The sequence below is a fragment of the Castanea sativa genome, chromosome 1 (assembly GCF_040712315.1).
Source record: "Castanea sativa cultivar Marrone di Chiusa Pesio chromosome 1, ASM4071231v1".
In the NCBI taxonomy this organism is placed as follows: domain Eukaryota; kingdom Viridiplantae; phylum Streptophyta; class Magnoliopsida; order Fagales; family Fagaceae; genus Castanea; species Castanea sativa.
In genome coordinates, this window is record NC_134013.1 from 1793750 (window position 1) to 1814672 (window position 20923).

At 34.8% G+C, this 20923-nt stretch overlaps 2 protein-coding genes across 2 annotated transcripts; one reads left to right on the forward strand and one right to left on the reverse strand.

Moving 5' to 3' along the window:
- Positions 1-3498: 3498 nt before the first annotated feature.
- LOC142622320 (uncharacterized) lies at positions 3499-10753 on the forward strand. Its single transcript, XM_075795770.1, has 10 exons — positions 3499-3651; positions 4767-4942; positions 5229-5360; positions 5460-5510; positions 6408-6504; positions 7920-7966; positions 8530-8746; positions 9592-9718; positions 9806-9848; positions 10499-10753. The coding sequence occupies exons 1-10, from the start codon at positions 3588-3590 to the stop codon at positions 10574-10576; spliced, it is 1032 nt and encodes a 343-aa protein (XP_075651885.1). The 5' UTR covers positions 3499-3587; the 3' UTR covers positions 10577-10753.
- A 526-nt stretch (positions 10754-11279) lies between these two features.
- On the reverse strand, positions 11280-19131 carry LOC142622319 (clathrin interactor EPSIN 1). The gene is made up of 11 exons (XM_075795769.1): positions 18828-19131; positions 18612-18663; positions 17165-17244; positions 16967-17045; positions 16758-16841; positions 16512-16657; positions 16139-16378; positions 15731-15891; positions 14457-14653; positions 11796-12180; positions 11280-11670 (listed from the first exon to the last, which is right to left on the reverse strand). The coding sequence occupies exons 1-11, from the start codon at positions 18866-18868 to the stop codon at positions 11447-11449; spliced, it is 1689 nt and encodes a 562-aa protein (XP_075651884.1). The 5' UTR covers positions 18869-19131; the 3' UTR covers positions 11280-11446.
- Between the last annotated feature and the right edge of the window lie 1792 nt (positions 19132-20923).

Sequence of the window (20923 nt, forward strand, 5' to 3'; positions counted from 1 at the left end):
ATTTAGGTCTTTTTTTGGGGGGCCAATAAAAGAGATATTTATGTCAAATGAACACATTTTTTATTTTGTTGATTGATTTCAGTGATGAGAAGTTATTTAGATATCTTAATTATTTTTTTAATATAATATGATAGGATTTGAATTCATTTGAATGTATGATGATTGTTTGTTTTATTATTATTTAGGTGTCTTTTTTGGTAAAAAAAATTTAGAAGAAAGTTGCAACTTTTATTACAAAATGCTAGTCAAGTCGGCTACAATTATAGCATGACAAGATTTTACTTAGGGGTGTGCATGGGTCAGGTTAAGGGAATTTTTTGACCCAATTCACAACTTAACTTATCACATAAGTTTAATTCAACCCAACTTACATAGGTCATGTTGAACTCATGGGTTGAACTCATGGGTTGAACAATTTATTTTTATTACTATTATTATTAAATTAAGTAGAAAAAAATATATCAAATTTGTCACCTGAGTTAATAAACAAAATATACATTAATATTTCAACTCAATTAGACAATAATATATGAACTAATATACATTAATATTGGCTTTTATATAGAATAGGAGGGATAGCTGATTATTTAAAAAAATTATTAATTAAATATATGGGTGGGTTGGGTTTGGCGGGTTTGAAATTTTATGACCCGAACTTAACCCGACTCGCTATCAAAAAAAATTTTGTAACCCAACCCAACCCACCAAACTCTAAAAACCGACCCAACCTGCCGGGTTGGGTTTGTTTTGGCGGGTTGACGACTTGGCTACACACCCTTAATTTTACTAATGAAGCTAATTGAAATTCATGTTAATGTCTAAAATATTATTCAAGAACATTTAATACTAGGGGTTTACTTATCGAGCATTAGTTGGACCTATCAAGCATCAATTGGACCTATCGAGTATTGGTTGGTTTTGAGGACTATGGCAATTGATGACAAATTAAATGGGCCAAAATTTGAATTGATCGAATCGAGTATCGGGTTTTTTACAACTAGAAACACACACATATATGTAATTTCTCTATCTAATAAGCAATAATATGTACACATCTATAGTGTTACCTATAAACATAATATATTTGAATTGCCTATTTTTAAATTTTCTAAATTAAGATGCGTGAATCTAAATGTATCTATATAATTAACACAAAATTATTATTATAATGACACTTGGCATAGAATTTTAATATGTTATATATGATGTGGGGAGTCCAAAGACCGAGGAGGATAAGGAGCGGTATTTCCACCAATTCATTTGTAAAGCACTTCTGACCTAAGAAGAGGATAGGAAAGGTGCACAATGTCACAAGAGCGTCCGAGTAGGAGAAGTAACCTTCTAGGAAAGGGCCAAGGCAGTGGAAAGATATTTCTTAAAAAAGGTTACTTATCACCTCCACATTGAATACATGACAAGTGTCCTAAGAAAAGCCTAGAAGTACACAAGTGGAGAGTTAGGATGCAAAAAAAAAAAAAAAAAGAGCATATAAGGGAGGGGAACCCTCCAACTAAGGGATTTGGGATTTTTAGGAAAAAAACTCAGTTAAGAGGATAAGAACGAGAACAATGGTAAAGGGCTTAGGATAGAACTTGTATAAATTTTTGTATAAGAACTCCTCCTCATATTGGTCCGAGGGCCGCATTAATCTTAATTCCTCTTTGGAATCATTCTGCTCTATTCATATTTGGATCTTCAGCCTCAATCCTAAACTTAATCTAACTTACACCAAAGTCATCTTCACAATTTCTATACAAATTCTATTGTTTTGGGCTTAATTTGAAGGAAAGGGCCTCACTATTCTCAGTGGGGTTGAGCCATTAAAATTCTAGTACCTACATATGATTTTAGGGATTTAAAAGAATGTAGAGCTTTGTATCTTTTTTTTTTTTTTTTTGAAAGCGGAGAGCTTTGTATCTTAGACGTAGTTATTTTGTATCTTCTTTTTTTTGTTTGTTAATATAGAATAGATGTTAGTTTTGTTTGAAAATGTTTCCGGTTGAAAACAAAAGTAAACAAACATAAATTTAGTTTTGAATTTAATATATTTCTTATTTTTGATTGGTTAATTTTTTTTTTTCATTGTTTGATCAGTCATAGATAAAATCTTGTTTTTTCCACTTGCATATATTTTGTCACAATCTATTAAAAAACAAATCTAGCTTAATTTGGAATGCAATTTATGTCTTGAATAAGGGATGATTCTATGATACTTTTGGAGTATGATAACCCCAATGATCTTGACCATTCATTCCAATTGTTGTAATCTCAACCATTCCAATTTTTATATACCTTTAATTCTACTATTTAATATAAATAAATAAATTCAAATGTGCTCATCAAGTTATATAATCACCAAAACCCAACATGCGCACGGCTATAAAAAAAAAAAAAAAAAAAGAAAGTCACATTTTCAAATAAAAAAATAAGAATGTTAAAAAAAAAAAAAAAAACTCAAAACACCATAAAATTACTATACATTTTTTATACTTAAAACTATAATTATTTGTGGATAATAATAACTTACAAGTATCATACTCTTTATTTTCCATATATTTATCAAAACAAATTAGTATATTTTTTTTTCATAGAAAAAATTAAAAGACACGTCTACGACTACACGTCAATCTCATGAGACCTATGTTTTACTAACAAGTAGAATCCACATGTGACTACTGTACCAATAGAATCTTATTCTCTTTTACATCGTATACTAAAGAGTTATGTTAGAGATACATAATTTACCACAATTTTGTACCTAGGGGTGGCAATTCGTGTTCGCGTGTCGGGTTCGTGTCGTGTCAAGTCATGAGTATTCGACTATATAGGTCAACACTAACCCGACATGTTTATTAAACGGGTCAAGATTCCTCAACCCTAACACGACTCATTTATTAAACGGGTCAGTCGTGTCGACCTGTTTATCAGATTTTATCAAAATGAAAAATAAAAATTAATGAAAAAACAAACAAATAAATATTTTTTAATATAAAATTCAGAACTAACGAGTAACTGCAAGAATCGCATCACAAATAATCATTCAAAATTAAAGCATATCCCAATATCACAAATAATCAATCACAATATGTCAAAGAAAATAAATCACAACAACTAATAAGTTTATATACCTAGAGTTTGAAGGGTATATTGGTAAAATATCATTTAATTAAACGGGTCAGATGGGTCAAACGGGTTCTATGTGTTCAACACTAACCCAACCCATTTATTAAACGGGTTAGCCGTGTCAACCCGAATATGACACGAACCTGTTAAGCCTCAACCCATAACCTGCTAATTTCGTGTCGTATCGTGTCGGGTTCGCGAGTCGTGTCAAATTTTGCCACCTCTATTTGTACCACAACTCGCCGCGTGATGAATTATAATCGGTAAAGTGTGATGGTGACACATTTTTGGCAAAAATGTGTCACCAGCACTACTCTACTCTAAAATATCTGAGATGTGAAAAAGCAAAATACTATATAGCCTTCCGCACAGGAGCATAACCCAAAAAAAGCAAAAACCAAAAGACATTTTGGAGTATAAAACCCCCCAAAGTGTGCAGAGTAAAACTTGGCTGGTCCGATCATATGGCCTCTTCTCCTCCTTCTCCACATCAGACTCACATTCCTCTGCCCCCAGACTCTGACTCAGGTCTCTCTCTCTCTCTCAATTCAAATTTCTATTTCCATTTCTCTCTCTAATTTTTTTTTTCAGTGAATAATTCTTCTAGGCCTATATATATTGTACAGTGTTCATTTGATTTTTTGTTCTTGCAATTTGATCCGCTTCTGCTATTATTGTTATTGTTCTTGTTTTGGAATTGTGAGCGTGTGCGTTTGTTTTTTTTTCTTTTTCTTCTCTTTCTCTTATGCTCTGTTTGGCTGGCGAGAAAATGCGGAAATGGAAAGCGTGAGAAAACTACAGTTTCCGATCGCGGAGAATTCTTCTCTCGGAAACTCGATAGAGTCATTTGGACGGTTTGTCTAGTCGCCGGATACGGAATTGAACGTGTAGTTCAAATTTGTGTTTTGTTTTTCTCTATTTTTCGTCATTTTCTAGGTAACCAAACACGGTGCCTTTATGCGTCAGAAATGAATTTCTAACTTAAATTTACTTTACGTTAGCTGAAAGCGTAGCTTATATTTTCGCAATAGGTTGAGTAATTCTCTTGATTTTGCTCATTGTCGATTTGATTTTCCACTGCAATTCCTCATTTCTTTCTGTAGCTCTCACATAATCCTATTTTAGTGCTATCAGTGCTTTGATCTTAGAAATCAAATTATAACGTTAGCAAGCTGAGTAATAGAGAATATTTTTATTTTTTTTTGTTTTTGTTTTTGGTTTTGTGTTTTTGTGTGTGTATGTATGTATGTGCGTGTTTTGTTCGCGATGATAGATCTCAATAAGTAAAGAATTTGAATACCAATGCTGAATTGTAACTTTTTTTTGTCTTTGTGTTTGTTGTATGTGTGTGCATGTTTTGTGTGCAAAGATAGGTCTCGATAACTGAAGAATTTGAATACCAATTTTTTTGTTTTCACACAGGCATAGTCATCAGGTAGTGCTATTAGTGCTTTGACCTTGTAAATCAAATTATAACGTTAGCAAGCTGAGTAATAAAATATTTTTATTATTTTGTTTTTGTGTTTTTGTTTTCGTGTGTGTGTTTTTTGTGCACGGAGATAGATCTCAATAAGTGAAGAATTTAAATACCAATGCTGAATTTTTTTTTATTATGATTGAATTACTTATTTTGTTTATTTTAGCCGACAAGCCCTTGGATCATGAAGCCAACTTAAAATTGGTTCCTATCCATATTGTCACCGATGCATCTCAACTTCCTGCTGAATTTTTGGAGCCATCGCCCGAAAATCAGTTAGTCATTGGTTTTGATTGTGAAGGTGTCAACCTTTGTCGCCATGGAACTCTCTGTATCATGCAGGTAAAATGAATTTGTTTTTACTGTTTAATTCAGATGGCATTATCATACTCTGTATAATGAATTATATGTGCATATATATATATATATATAGATATTGTTCACATTAAGAGTGCTACTAGTAGTCTCTTCACACGCACTATGCGTGTGTTCAGATGCTGGTTTTTCTCTTTATATATGTGTGTGTGTGGGTTCTAATTTTATGGAATTGAATTCTAAATTTCTCAATTTACCTTTATATCCTCAATTTTCCTTATTGTTAATTAATCATTAGAAGTTCTATTGACAGCTTGCATTTTCGGATGCTATATATCTGGTCGATGCCAGCCAGGGTGGAGAGATGCTTATGAGAGCCTGTAAGCCTGCACTTGAGTCTAGTTTCATCACAAAAGTTGTTCACGATTGCAAACGAGATAGTGAGGTCTCTAATTGATTTGCATACTTCTGCATCTGATCATGTGTCAATCAACCCCTCATTAAAGATATTATTTCCATTCCTTAATTTATTCTTATTTTGTAGGCTTTGTATTTTCAATTTGGCATCAAGTTGAACAATGTGGTGGATACCCAGGTGAATAGTTATTTCTTGCCAAAATATCATTGACTTCTTTTATTTGTCATCTAGATTCCTTGTTATAAGTTGATGAGCTATTAAATGTCCAGCTTAGGACATATATATAACTTGATTTAGATAACCTCCAAAAAATTTTGTACTTTATTTATGTAGTGGGGAGGGGTTGAGCTCTGTGTGAGGTGTTGGGTTAGCCATTGTTTGAATCACAGGACTTACAAAATTGACCAGGCCTGTCTTTCTTTTTATCTGCTTTGCCTTTTACTATTGCCATTTGTTGATACCTGTTATTGTAGCAAATATTTTAGCGTTTACATGATTTTGTCCTTAATTTGCTTATTTACTTTAGAAATACTACTCTATCTGCATCCAGATGGTTCAGTTTGACTGTCAGCTTTTGAAGTAATAATTCCACAGTTTAATGGCTACTGCTGGAGTTGGCTCCATTGGGAAAAGCCTGAAAACCATTTTTAAGGAGTGATCTTGAGCTTGAGAACATATTGATTGGTTTAACATGACAAAGAAAAATATTTTTTGTATCTTCTTTTAGCTTTTTTTCTGTTGATTTGATCTACCCATGACTAATGGCTTGCTTCGTTAGGCTTGATCCTGCAGAGTAACCACCTTTTAACAAGGGTTGACGTACTAATGCAGTTATGTTTTAAACACTAGAACTTCTAAGAGATCACTAACTGATTTAAGCTGGTGTTCTTATCTTAAATCTAAACTTAAAGTGACTGTATTTTGTACTTAACAACTCCCCCCCCACCCCCCTCCCCCCTCTGGATTTTCCATTGGAAAACATTTTTATATTGAAGTACAAATTTTATTGATTTAGAGGTGCTCATGCTCTGTAAAGTAATTTGATGTTGCCCTTTTCCTTTGTTTGGTATCCAGATTGCTTATTCATTGATAGAGGAGCAAGAAGGGCGGAGAAGATCACCAGATGACTATATATCATTTGTTGGCCTCCTTGCAGATCCACGTTATTGTGGTACTATATGTGTCGTGGTATCCATTTGGATTTTTGTTTTTCTGGTCATTAAGCTTTACATCTTTAGCTAAATTCTTTTAGAAGAAATGATTTCATGCTTGCTGGAAGTTTCTCATGGGTCCATTCTGTAAGATTCTCATGTTAAATTATGATTTCAAGCATTTTTGGTGGTAATGTGGTTGGGTGGTGCATTGCTATGGTAGAGAGGTGGCTAATATTGTAGAGTGGGTAAATAGCAAACCTAGAATCCACCCCACCCCACCAAAAAAAAAAAAAAAAAGAAGAAGAAAGAAACTTGAAGAAAATGGCTTCATAGGTTTCAGGATTGCAAATGAAATTGGAATACCTTATATCTTACTCACTATTTCTGGTAAAAGATTATTCACTGGCTTTTAAGTTTGTGGGTCAACCCAGGAATATGGGGCTTCAATTGTTTTACAAGGTAGTAGTATTTTGCTTTCATCCACCCAACAACAATAGATGCCCTTACGAATATCAGAGTTCAGCCACAACTCTATTCCTGTCTCATATTTGAAAATGGGCATGTAACTGACCTCCCAACACCTGTCAACCCACAGTTTCTTCCTTAAGATTTTCTTTAGGTTGGAAGTATTCCTTTTGTTTCTTTGCTAGGGAAAATGAACCTCAGTGGCCTTTAACATTGCCTTGATTTATAAGGTCTTTAGTAGTAGCTGAAGGATGTAGGTTGGTTTCAATATATTTTCTAGTGTTGGTGTTCATTGAACCAAAACTTTGGTCTCTTTTTTCTTTTTTTTAGGTGGATTTTCTGTCCTAATTGCATCATTTATCAGAATTCTGATTTTTATTAAAGAAAACAGAAAAATCAGGTGGATGCATTCCATTTTGTTTTTTAAGTTAGAGGTTCTCCATGTAACATCGCCCTTTTACAATGATATAATTTGTTCATTTATACTCAAAATGAATGCTTTCATGCTTTGAGAAAGGCAGGGTGAAAATGCCTTTTTTGGATATACATTTTATTTTTATTGGTTAGTTAGATGCACCTGGTGGGTATTGAATCCTTGGCTTTGGATATACCTCATTTTGTTGATATGTGTAAAATTATATATATAATTAGTACCTTGATGTGGTGTGCAGTGATTTGATGCCCCATAATTACTAGATCTGAGCATTGGGATAAATCACATATTAAGCTGATCTATCACAAAGTAAAGTTGAATATGTAGTAGAGCTGTTAAAAGTATTTCACTAAAAATTTATGACTAGACAGATCTGAGTGCCTTTTTTCCCTTCGTTTATGTGTTCTCTAGATTTAATTAGTTTTTTTTTTTTTTTTTTTTGAACATGGGGGTTTGTGCTATTGAATTTGGACTATTGCATTGAGTTGAATCCTCTGTATTGCCTTGGTTTTTACTTTCAATTTTTGAATGTAGGTATATCTTATCTTGAGAAGGAAGAAGTCCGAGTCCTCCTAAGGCAGGTTAGTTTAACATCTTATTATTGTTGTGGAATTTTTTTTTTTTAGTCACCTCTATGTTTGCGTTTGGTTTGGATTCGTTTTCATTTTTTATGATTTTTTAAACAGATTATTGAATGATTGATTAAACATAAACAAATCGGTGAATGAAAAAATTCATGTGACTAGAATTACATCAAGGTAACAGTGAACAGTGAACTGCATGGCTCTAACAGTGAACCACATGGCTCTTGGCTTAAAAAAATAAAATAAAAAAAATCAAATTAACGATAGAAAGTGGAGTCTTTTTCTTGTTAATTATCATCATCATCAAGGTATTCATGAAAAATTAAAGAACAAATAATAATAAATAAATAAATAAAGAAAAATTATCATCATTAATTTTTACCATTGAGTGCCTTAAAAATGATGAGAACTGCATCAGTGTAGTCATGTCCTTTTCTGGAGATGGCCAAAGAGAATTCTGTGCATAAGCTTGTAATTTGCTTTGCTACAATATTCTTAAAAAAATGTCTTCCAAGTAGCAGTGACTGTTGAATAATATTTATCTTCCATTTTGTTTATAGGACCCTAAATTCTGGACTTACAGACCATTATCAGAACTGATGGTCCGTGCGGCTGCCGATGATGTCCGCTTTCTCCTCTACATCTATCACAAGATGATGGAGAAATTAAATCAACGATCCTTATGGTATCTTGCAGTTCGTGGTGCTCTGTATTGCCGATGTTTTTGTATTAATGATAATGATCATGCTGATTGGCCATCTCTTCCCCCCATTCCAGGTGCTTATAATATGAATTGCATGACATATTTTATATTGCTGTGTTTATAATCTTCTTTGGCGTTGATAATTTATTTTTCCAGATTTTATTTTTTGATTTCAAATAATGTTGTGTCACGGATATTCTTCTTAAACGTCGAACAAGATAGAATTACTCAATAAGAATGGTGCACATATGTGAGCCTATGATTCAAGAAAATGGTGAGTTATTTATATGCTTAAAAGCCCCTACTTGAAGGATAAATATACACAATTCCAGTTTAGAGTTTTTAGAAAATTTTGGTATGAACAGTAAACCCCTTATGGCTTACCAGAACTTCTTCCTTTTTCCTGTTGGGAATCTGCCACTAAGCAATTGGCTGCATGGTTATTGGTATCAGATGATATGCGATTTATATAATCAGATACAGATCGAATTGGTAAGAGAAAAAATTATTGAATCGTATGTTTCTAGAGGGGAGGCTCATGTATTGGCCCTATTGAGCAATTCATGCTGCATATTGTAGGAATTGTAATGAATGTATCAGTCCATATTGTTCGATACCTGAACTTTTGCAAATATGTTGAATCCTTGAGAAAGGTTGAAGAAATTTTGGATTGCAATTCCCGGCTGCTGGTAGGCAGAATGGGGATAGGAAGAAGAAAAGGTGCCAGGTAAGTTACTCTACCTGGCAGAGGATGACATTGGGGGAAGCTTTAGAGTTTAGAGGTTTGGGATGTGGTCAGAGAGATGGGTAGTTTTGGTGTTGGAGGGGTTTTGTTTGTAGAATGCAATGATGAAATTTCTGTTTGAATGTAAGTACTATACACTTTAATTGAATACTAATCCAGTACCAATCTTTATAGAGAATATCATAATGGACCATGCTCCGGAGGAAGAAATCCTTTCAGTGCTTGATGTTCCCCCAGGAAAGATGGGACGTGTTATTGGGAGAAAAGGAGTTACCATTTTGTCAATCAAGGAATCTTGCAAGTATTTCTCTCTTTCTCTTCCCCCCTTTTTATTTTCTTTTGTTTTCTTTTTTCTTTTGGTTCTTTACATCTAATGCATTTTTTGCAGTGCGGAAATTCTCATTGGAGGTGCTAAGGGCCCACCTGACAAGGTTAGTCTTTCTTCGTGACAAGCTGATGATGATGCTTGGCATACTGAATTTGACTTGTTAAGTTTTTAATTTTGTCTTTAATGGTCCAGAAAGAATGACATCATTGCTTCTCTCATTCTCTCCCTCAAAATTCAAAATTGCATAATGTTACTGCAACCAAATCATTTACAATCTCTAGAAACCTTTGCTGATTTGTTTTCTCCATGTACTTCCAAGTTCCAATTCTTTCATAATCTTATTTTTGTTCATTCCTTAGTTTAAAATTGTTCCAACCCCAATTCATGAATCCAAAAATTGTTGTTTAGCTCACATCAATCGTGCTCATGGTTGTTTAATTGAGCAATTGCATCCATGGAGTTTGCTAGATCTGGATATAAACATTAAGCCAATGAAATTAGTCTGCTTGGTATGGAATATATTAGAATCTAAAAAAAGGGAGGGAGAGATAACCTGAGTGGGGCAACGTGTAAACAAACGAGTTGCAATTTGGTGTAATTGAGAATAGCTAGCAAATCTTAGTACTTACGAAATTTGGAACAGCTTTATTATTTACCGGCTCAGTATGGAATTTTTTTCTTTTTTGGAATTGATTTGAAAATTGTGAACTTCCCGCCATACAAATTCCTGATTTTTTTGGTTATCACTTGTAGGTTTTCATCATTGGACCAGTGAGGCAGGTGAGGAAAGCGGAAGCCATGTTAAGGGGCAGAATGCTGGAAAATTACTAAGAAACATATGTTGTGCTTTTCTTGAACAGATGAACTTCATCTTTACAATAATAGCCTTTTTCTTCTCTCTTCATTACTGGGGTGGTTAGGGGGAGGATTAACATGGAGACTTTGCTGCTCAATGTTTGTGAAAAATCTTATTTACTCAGTTTAGAAGCTGCTGCACTTTATACCGTCCATTTTGTTGTTACTGGAGGCAAACGAAATAAATTCCATAACATGCCCAGTGGTTAAATCAGTGATGGGGGCTTTGGTGCAAAATTCTTAAAAAACAAATCTAAATCGTTCTTTTATAACTAACTCAGCTCTAAGAAAATCAAATTAGAACCATTTTAATTAACTCAGATTCTTAGGTTAATAGGCCAACAGCTTTGGGTTTTCAGTTTAATCCTTCATTCCACGTCTGTTTAATAACAAAATTTTGAGAAGTATTAATTAGAGTGTTCGATCAGGGGATGAACCAGTGGCTGCAAATAAGTCGTTGTCGCTGCTTGATCAAACGGCACTGACTGCAGGCTGGCAAGTTCTTTTGCAGTTTGTGGCTTGAATAAAATTACAAAATGGGACTTACTGCGAGTATCAGTATGGCTTCATTTGGGAATTTCATGATATTATTGTCAGGGTCTAAGTAGGTCTCTTGTAACTGTCAAAATAAAAGTCACCAAACAAACTTGGTAGACTTCACAAGGAATGAACGAAGCCATGTTGCAATCGGTCATACATTCTCTCAGATCTTAATATTGTTCAATGTATATATAATAATATATAAACAAATCCAAAATGTTCAATGATTTCCAATATACCTGCCAATTATGCATAAGAATATTGAAAGAAAACATGAAAAAGAGCATAAATGAGGAAGGAAAAACATCACTTCTGGAAGCCACCATATTGGTATTGTTGGCCGCCAAGGCTTGAGAAGATGTCGTTATCACCCACTGCCTGTGAAGATGTGAACCCAGATTTACCAAGACCCGATCCCGACCCCATTGCTCTCCCCATGTAAAATGAAGTTGGGGGCCCCTTTTCCCTTTCATCTGATCCATCAGTCAATCCACCCACAATGCCAACATCTACCAGGGATACCTTCTTGGCTGCAAGCAAATTTAAATGAATACGCATGAATGGCGCAAGTTCATAAATCAATGCTCATATAAGAACACATGCAAGTGAAATACACAATGGGAAGGTAATTTTTGTAGTTGAGAAACACACTTACGAGCAGCTATATTAAGATCAATCAGCCCACGGCTTAGTGAATCTGCCCAAATTCCAGACTTCACCTGGAAAGCATCCTTCTTGGGTTGAGTCTCTACTGAAGATTTTCCACCCAAATTATTAAGGCTTCCATCAATGACATCATTCTTTGCGGGTTCTGAAGATACTGAATCAGATTGAGAAGTGAATGCACCAAATAAATCAGATCCATCAAAACTGTTAAGCGGAACAGCAGCAAAGGGATCAACAATGTCAATATTTGTTGGTGCAGGATTTGGAGCTTTAACTTCTGCCTGCACAACTGGATCAGGGACCGCAAAAAGATCAACTGTGGGAGATACTGACGAAGTCATTGCCGGTTGGGAAGCAAATAGATCAACCTCAGTCTGTAGAAAAGGTAATAACATTTGTTAATGCAGAAGAAAGGGGTCATTCATTGGCTCCTAGAGGAGAAAGCATACACCCTCTGTCTTTCCTACAGCTAATTAATTGCTTTTAAGGATTAAGAAATGACAATTCAAATATTTTCTACATGTTTGCTCATGCTTTCTTTTAATAAGGATAAATTACACTTTATCCCCCATTAGTTAGGGGCTCATTTCATTTTACTACACCCTCCCCCTCATTAAAGCATAGAGTGCCCTACTAAAGTTTCCAAAATATGGCAATATAAGTTTATAGCCCTCTATCTAGGGGTGATCAAACACCCAGTCAAACCAATCCACCCAACTGACCTGAACAGAACCGAAGGGTTGCAGACAATTTCAGTCAGTTGGATTGGTCAAAAATTGGATGTAGATGTTTAAAAGTGTTTCAGTTGGATTGGTGGCAAGTTTAATAAAATTTCACCTGGCCAACCCAATTCGATAGATAAATCTCTCTCTCTCTCTCTCTCTCTCTCTCTCAAAACTATATTTACTTGGCATCACTGGATAAAATGGGAGGGTTAAAATATCACCAAATAGAAAATAAGGGACAACTGCAGTGAAAAAATCACTAAAACCATTACAGGAGCAGGATTGTCACCAGTTACTTTTTTCTAACTGCAGATTGGTGGTGCAGGTCCACTGTTTTGAAACTTCAGAATGGAAAGTAAATTCAGTGAGAAAAGTGAAACCAGAAACAACCTATTGTGAGTTAAGAATAATTATCCTTTAAATTATTTTAATACTTATTCCAAGAAAAATTATCCAAGAGACACACAGAATGAAAATACCCATATTAGTAAAGTACTCGTTCCAGATAAATCTATTGCCAAAAAACAAGTGTAGCACCACTAGAGCTTCACTCATAAGGAATCCCAAAATAAAGTTATAATCAGTTTTTTTTTTTTTTTTTGATGAGTAAAAGTAAATTAACAGTTATTATCAGTAATTTAAGGCTACAGTTAATTGTTTGCAGCAAAAAAACACCTTCAATTTGCCCTCAGGTGCACGTTAACCATCTCAAGTACACCAAATGAAAATGACAGTAGATTCACCAATTACTGGAAATTTACAGTGTCAAAGGAACTAAAGACCATTTCAAATACTTGGCTTTTAAGCTGACTGATAGAAACTACACTAATCTCAAGTATAAGGAAAAGAAACTGACATGAAGATCCATACCACATAATTCTTCTGCCCAAATTCCAAAACAAAGTAATACAATAGGAAACACTAAATTCAATTATCAAGGTGTACAAGGCTACGGGTGCGTTTGTTTCGACGGTAAAGTAATTCCGGAAAATGTTTTCGGCATTTGCGGGTGTTTGGCAACACCGAAAATTTTGGTCAAACGGAAAATCAAACCCATTGACTGGAAAATAAACCCTCCCCACCCGGAAAACGTTTTCCATGTCTATTTTACCTTCAAATTGAAATTTTCCAGAAAATTATCACACAGAGCACGAAGAGAGAGAGAGAGAGCACGAAGAAACAAAGACACAGAGCACGAAGAGAGAGAGAGAGCACCCAGACCGCGCCGGCGAGATCGTGCCCCAACCCGCGCCGGCGAGATCACGCCTTCGCCTTCGCCATCGCCATCGCCATCGCCGCGCCGGCGCGATCTCCCCTTCGCCATCGCCAGCGCCGCGCGATCTCGCCTTCGCCATCGCCAGTCGCCGCGCCGCGCGATCTCGCCTTCGCCATCGCCGCACCGCGCCGGCGCGATCTCCCCTTCGCCATCGCCGCACCACGCCGGCGCGATCTCCCCTTCGCCATCGCCAGTCGCCTCTCTCTCTCTCTCTGTCTTCGTTCTCTCTGACCGGATTTGGTTTTTGATGATGAGCTTTTTTTTATTTTTGGGTTTTGTTGTGCTTCATTGAGAAAATTTGATGAGTTTTTTTTTTTGGGTTTTGTTGTTCTAGATCAGGAAATGATATTTGTTTGGAAGTTGAGAAAATGTGAGCAACAAATACAAAATGTATTTTCTATAATATTTTCAAGATGACAACCAAACACCTGAAAATATTTTTCAAAGTATTTTTTCAAATGTTACCAAACACCTAAAAATATTTTCTTTTCCCAAAAATGTTTTCAGCTGAAATCATTTTACACCCGGAAACCATTTACTGCCGAACCAAACGCAGCCTACGTTACATACAAAAACTGTAAAATAAAAATTTGAGCATTTTCTACATAAAAAATATATTTTTATAAATAGAGATAACAGGGTGCCTGACCTGAGTTTGAGAACTTGGTGCCTTATCTACATGGGGTGATGCTGATACAAAATCTGCATCTGCAAATAGATCAACCTCTGATGAACTGCTATTCACAGCAGGATTTTCTGTGGGAACAGATGTTGGAGCATCCAAGAGGTCACCAACCAAACTTTCTCCAAACAGATCCACCTGGTTAGAGCTTCCAGCAGGAGCCTCTGTCAAAAAGCATAAAACAATACATATGTAAAATTAATAAACATGCTATTAAGTATTAACAAATAAAGGGCACTAGTTCAAAATTATTATCATTACTTTTGAAAAGTTTGTGCATATGATGAAGTAGAATCAAGATTCATGATAGCAGAAACAATTAATAATGTAACTGTTAAGTTATGGGAAAAGAATTCAAAAACTCGAACACACAATGTAATACACTAATAAGGCACAAGGCAACACACACACCAGGATTCTATGGCACATGCAAGTTTCTGACACATCCATGCATAAAGATAATCATTCAAGCCTTGTCTCATATATATAATGTTTATTTAAGCAAAAAAAAAAAAGAAAAGCAAATGTCCCCATTTTATAGACCAGTATGTGGCAAAGGCATGACTCAAGAGAGATTCTTGACAAGTGCAGTAGTGATGAGCATGGATGAGAACTGATGAGCTTTGAGTGGTGCAAATCTGATTGGGCAATAGTCAATTTGAGTGGCCGAAGTGATGAGAGAGAGAGAGAGAGGATTGAGAAGCACCGGTTTTTGCTTTCTCTCTTTTTCCAAATTTTGGTCAGTGTGTCAAGCCCATGTCCTCTTCAATCTTATGGCACATTCTCCATAGGAAAATGCCTATCAATTAACTACTTAATAATTGAGGAATAAATTCCCAGATGACTTGGTGGAATTTTCTTTCATTCCTTCTGCGATACCCAAAAAAAATCATGCTACCAATTTATTTCTTCCTTCTTGTTCCATGATTTGTTTTTTACAAGCACCTCCACAATCAACTTAGTACAAGAGCAAGTTAAGAACTATCTGAAATAGGCCTCAAAGGCAATCTGTTTTTTTATATTCAGTCGACATATCAGCAGGCTGTGGAAGAGTGAGTGATTTATTTGATATGGTATGAAATATTTCACCATAATAAGACGCCTGATATGCTTATTGTAGACACAAGCTAAAAAATCAAAATGCCAAAGTACACTAGAAAGCATGTGACTTATTTTATGACTTTTTTCATAACATACATTAACAGCTGTACCATGGAAAACAAGTCATTACAGATACATACTAGTATTGGAAGTTCCACGTGGATCAAAATCATCAAATTCATCGTCATCGTTATTTGAAGGGGCCCTTGAAGTTTGAGAGGGAATTGAACCGTACTTATCAAAGGCATTTGATTTAGTTGATGACTTTGATGCCTTAGAGGATATTTTGTCTTGAGCGTTACTACAAGACAAATGATCTAAAATCAGCAAAATAGCAAAAGAATTTAACAAGTACAGATGCAAATGTGTTAATGTTTGTTTGTACGAGCATGACACTGCAGATGGTGGGGGGGAGGGGAGAGTGGTAGCCATCCATAGGTAATTAAAACTATGTTTTATTCAACATAATTTTCAGAGTCTTGAAAACTAACATCTACAAAATTTATTAAAAATTGGCAGCATATCAGGAACAGATGTGAACTTCATACCTGCCATTGCGTGTAGAACCTTTCTTATAAGCATTTCCCTGATTCTCACTGATGGCCCCACGACTTGATTTCTTCTCATACTTCTCTTCTCCACATTGATCCCTATCTCTATAACTGTCCCTGAAACTATCACCATCTCTTGTACCACTTCCACGCCAATCACTACTTCCATAGCTGCTACTACCATATGAAGCTGAACCTGATTTGAATGATATTCCACTAGAAGAAAGTCCAACGTACCTAAGAGTAGCAGTATCCAAACAGTTCATTCTTTGAGGGGGGAAAAATAATAATAAAAAAAGAAGAAGAAGAAAAACAGAATTCCTAGAAGCTGATGTAACCATGTAATTTCAATTCTTGAAGCATTACATACTTGTCACGGTTTGCAGCAGCTTTATTTCTAACTTCTTGTATTTTTTCCTTATTATTCAGTAGGGACACAATGACTTCCACCTTCTTCCTCACATTTATTCCCATATCCTTCCCATTCGGCTCAACATATTCAAAACTTGAGAGTGACTTTACCAACAAAACCAAATAGAATGTGAGACAACATTCAACCTCGTTGTACAATTGTGGAGAATTGCATGGGAAACTATACAAAATCTAAAGTCCTTACAGAGATTTGGAAAGTATGTTCTATAATGTCATCAACTGCACGTTCAGATCCATGTGCCACCAAATACTCTATGACAGCCAATGCCTGATATATAAGCAATTATAGGTAATTCAGGCCCATAAGCCACCAGGGTTCATAATATAGATAAGTCACTTGCATTACATATAACTTCCAAGATTGAATAACATGGAAATGATAGAAAAGCTAACCTTATAGACATAGCGCCAGTCCTTGCCAGTCTCTGCCAATCTTGTCCACAGAACACTCATAACCATCTGGCATTCAGTACTGAAGAATATCAAAAGTATAAGGTAAGGTTAAAGTAAAGCTGATCTTTAAGAAATCAGTACAAGCTTAAAAATTAGAAGTAGAATATATGAATGAGAGATAAACAAGTTTAAACTTACAATTTTTTTGTGGCCTGTGCTATCTCTGCCAAGGCAGTGCCATGAGGACCCCAAGGTTCATTATCCGTTGCATCCAGAACCTGAATTAATAAATATACAAAGACATTTAAGCAATGAATTCAGAGATCAATTACATAAAATAAGTCCATTAAACACACATATTATCAATTTCAATTTTATCACAAAAACAACAAGGATAAAACACCACCCCTTTAATTTTAAATGGTCTTGCCCATTTTCACCTATACTGGTGAAATTTGCTTATAGATCCAAAACGTTCAAATAAATCCGTAAACCGTAAGGTTGATACTTCCAAATTTTGCTCAAATTTGTTAAGATCGATGATTTATATATTTGCTTATAATACAAAAACTAGAATTGGTTAAGCCTAATATTTCGAACCTGATAAAATCAAAGGCACCTAGAGAAAATATGGATTAGAATCATCTAGGGTTCTCAGGGTAACTCCACCATAGTCCTTAAAATTTGAATTTTACCACATCATTAATAATTTAAATAGATATCAAAATGGTGACAGTCATTCATAAATCATAAAAGAGTGAATAAATGTTACGCATGCTAGCCGTCAACCTACCACAACCCTCCTTTTCCCAAGCTTATGACCAGCTACGAATAAATATATGGCACTAAGAACAGACACAGGTAGAGTTCAAAATGGTAATTGTCAAACACGCTAAGATATAATCCACTGATCCATTCCATGGTAGTCAAAGGCGAGGTGAGGTGATGTGCCTCTAAGGCAAGATGCCTTAAGTGAGGCACTTGCCTTTAGAGCCTAGGCAAGCAAGGCAACCGCCTTAAGCCATGAAAAAGGCGCTAAGGTGAGAGCCTCACTGTTTTATACATATATATATATATATATATATATGAGCTTGTTGTAAAACCTATTGTTAGAATAATCAATAGAGCCTAAACCATGTTAATCCTATTTTGAAATCAATTAACAGACCTAATTTCTTTAGGTAACACATTTCAAAAACACTTGATTATAATATAAGGCCTCAGCACCTTAAGACCGGCTTTTGCATTTTACTACCTCGATCCACACATTTCAAAATGAATGGATAGGATTTAAAGAACTCTACGATGGAGTTACCTAAGAACCCTAGACGATCTTAATCCAGAATATACAGCTACAATAATACTTAGTGAAACTCACAGCAAAATTCATAATCCAAAAAATTCAGTATATATTGCACATTGATTTAACATATCATACATCAAAATTCGCATCGTAATTTTCATGAAGAATAAGAAGCAGATTGCACTAACGCAATGCTCGTTGTAATAATCATTGAGACTAATATGAAATTTCTAAATTCACAAAAAACAAAAAAAAAATCTAAAATTGTAAAGGAAATTGAATAATTCGTAACAAAATTATATAATTCAGCAAAATAAAAATGAGTGTATTTATTTTATTTACCTTCTGTTCCATCTCTGGAACCTTCAAGACCTTCAAATTCACCTCCCTCTTTCTGCGCCAAAAAAAAAAAATTTCATAAAACAATGAATTATTCAATGAGAATATCAAGCAGATTTATTAAAGCTTTATCAGATTGAAATTTGCGATTTAATTAAACAAAACAAAAAAACGGATCGAAATTGAGAAAATCGTAATGGAGAAGAGTTAGGAGCTCACATTTCTCGAACGGTTTGATCGATGACCTTCATGAAATCCATGGTGATTGATGGATCTGCCCGCGAAATTTGACGAAAACTTTGAAAAGAGAGAAACGGAGATTTGATTTGGATTTGGATAGATGAAAGATAGATCTGAATGAATCGGAAGGAAGTGTTTGAAATGTGAGAATAAAATGAAATGGAATGAAATTGAAATGTTCAAATTTGTAGTATTAGTATATATAAAATATATGAATGACAAAGGAGCCGAGCGAGAAAGCACCTTTGGGCTTGAGTGCAGATGTTACAAAGTGGGGGAAAAAATGGCCTTTGGATTTGGATAGATCTCGTGGTTTTTACCGTGAGAGTTTGGTAGAGGAAAAACTGTAAAAAAGTAAAAAACTACAGTTCTTTTCTCTTTTTTTTTTTTTAAGGCACTTAAAAATAAAAATAATAAATTGTCTGTCTATCTTAAATTTTTTTTCTTTCTTGTACGAGTATTCTCAATTATTGTGCGTTGGCCTTATAAATTTAGTAAATTCTTATACCATTTAAAAGTTCACTTTTAACCTTGGTGAGTTCAAGTATTAAAATTGAGGAATCAAAATCCAAACAAATTCCAATATTTGAGATAACCAAAAAATTCAGCACCTAACATATGTGGGTCCGGTTAATGTATACTCTTAGAGTATACATTAACAAATTCGTTTTTGAAAAAAATTTATCGAAAATTGAAAAAGTAGTCAACTATGGCAAACCAATCAACTCTAACCCTAAGCCCACCACTACCTTGGGCATAATGGCAACTATGATCATTTATATATATTGTCATTAGCAACCATCTTCACGTGTGTGCCACATATACCTTGAGAGTTGAGACTTTTGGCCAACCAATCAACTCTAACCCTAAGCCCACCACTACCTTGGGCATAATGGCAACTATGATCACCTTTTGCTTTTAGACTTTTAGTAATAAGTCAGCAAGAGCTCAATTTCAACCCATTGAGCTTAGTTTATAGGTTGAGAAAATAATAATAATAATTATAAGGTCACAATTTGCACCCAGACCCAACAGTAAGAGGGGATAGGCCCAAATAGCCCAATACAATGAAATTTGTAGAGAGTGGACTTGAAATCTAGGTTTTAGTAATGTTGAATAACAAAAATGATAGGCTAGATTGCAACATCATACACACTTGATTGTTTATGTAATAGAAATTATCCTCAGACACAAGCCGAGGATGATTTATATTATCTTTCAAAGACAGATTACAATTATGGGTGCTAATGGGTACAGTCTTTTCTCTCTTGTTTTCTCCGACCTCCTCTCTTAAACGTCTTCATTTCTCTTTTATATCATCCTCTTTCTTCTCCCTATCTTCCATATATGGATCAGATTACTGATCTAGATACTTGTCACATCTACCTCTTCCTGAAGTCTTTGGAGGCAGATGTAAGATTGAACTCTGATGCTTAGGCATCACTTCCCCATTAATGCGGCCAGATAAGTAGTTGCAGAGTATTTAATACGGTGGTAACAGCTTTATCTTAGATATTTCACACCCCTTCTCCTTATCTTGTACATCCACCATGCTTACCCATACTTATAGGATCTTCTAGAATATTGTCTTTGGACGTTAGACAACCCTTTTCCTACCTCGGCCATATATAGTCGAGGACATATTCTTCCTCGGATCACCTTCTTGAATATACTTGATTAGATATCATTTCTTTACCTATTAGTATTGCTTCGTGGGTTGACATTCTTACATCATTGGACCATTCAATGTCCTTGGACTGGGCCTTTAGCCCAACAAACACTCTTGGCCCAACCCAACACATATTCCTAGACCCATTGACCCTACAATAATAATAATAATAATAATAATAATAACAACAACAATAATAATAATAAGTCTATTAACATATTATGATAATTGCTTGATAAAAATAATGTTAATAATTGATGAATGTGAAAGTATTATTACAATAATTATAATGTTTTTGTGCTAAATAATAAGGAAATATCATTAAAAAAAACATAAAAACAAACAATCGAGCAAACAAAACATTGTAGGTAGGTAATGTAAATCATTCCTTCCCATATCATTTATA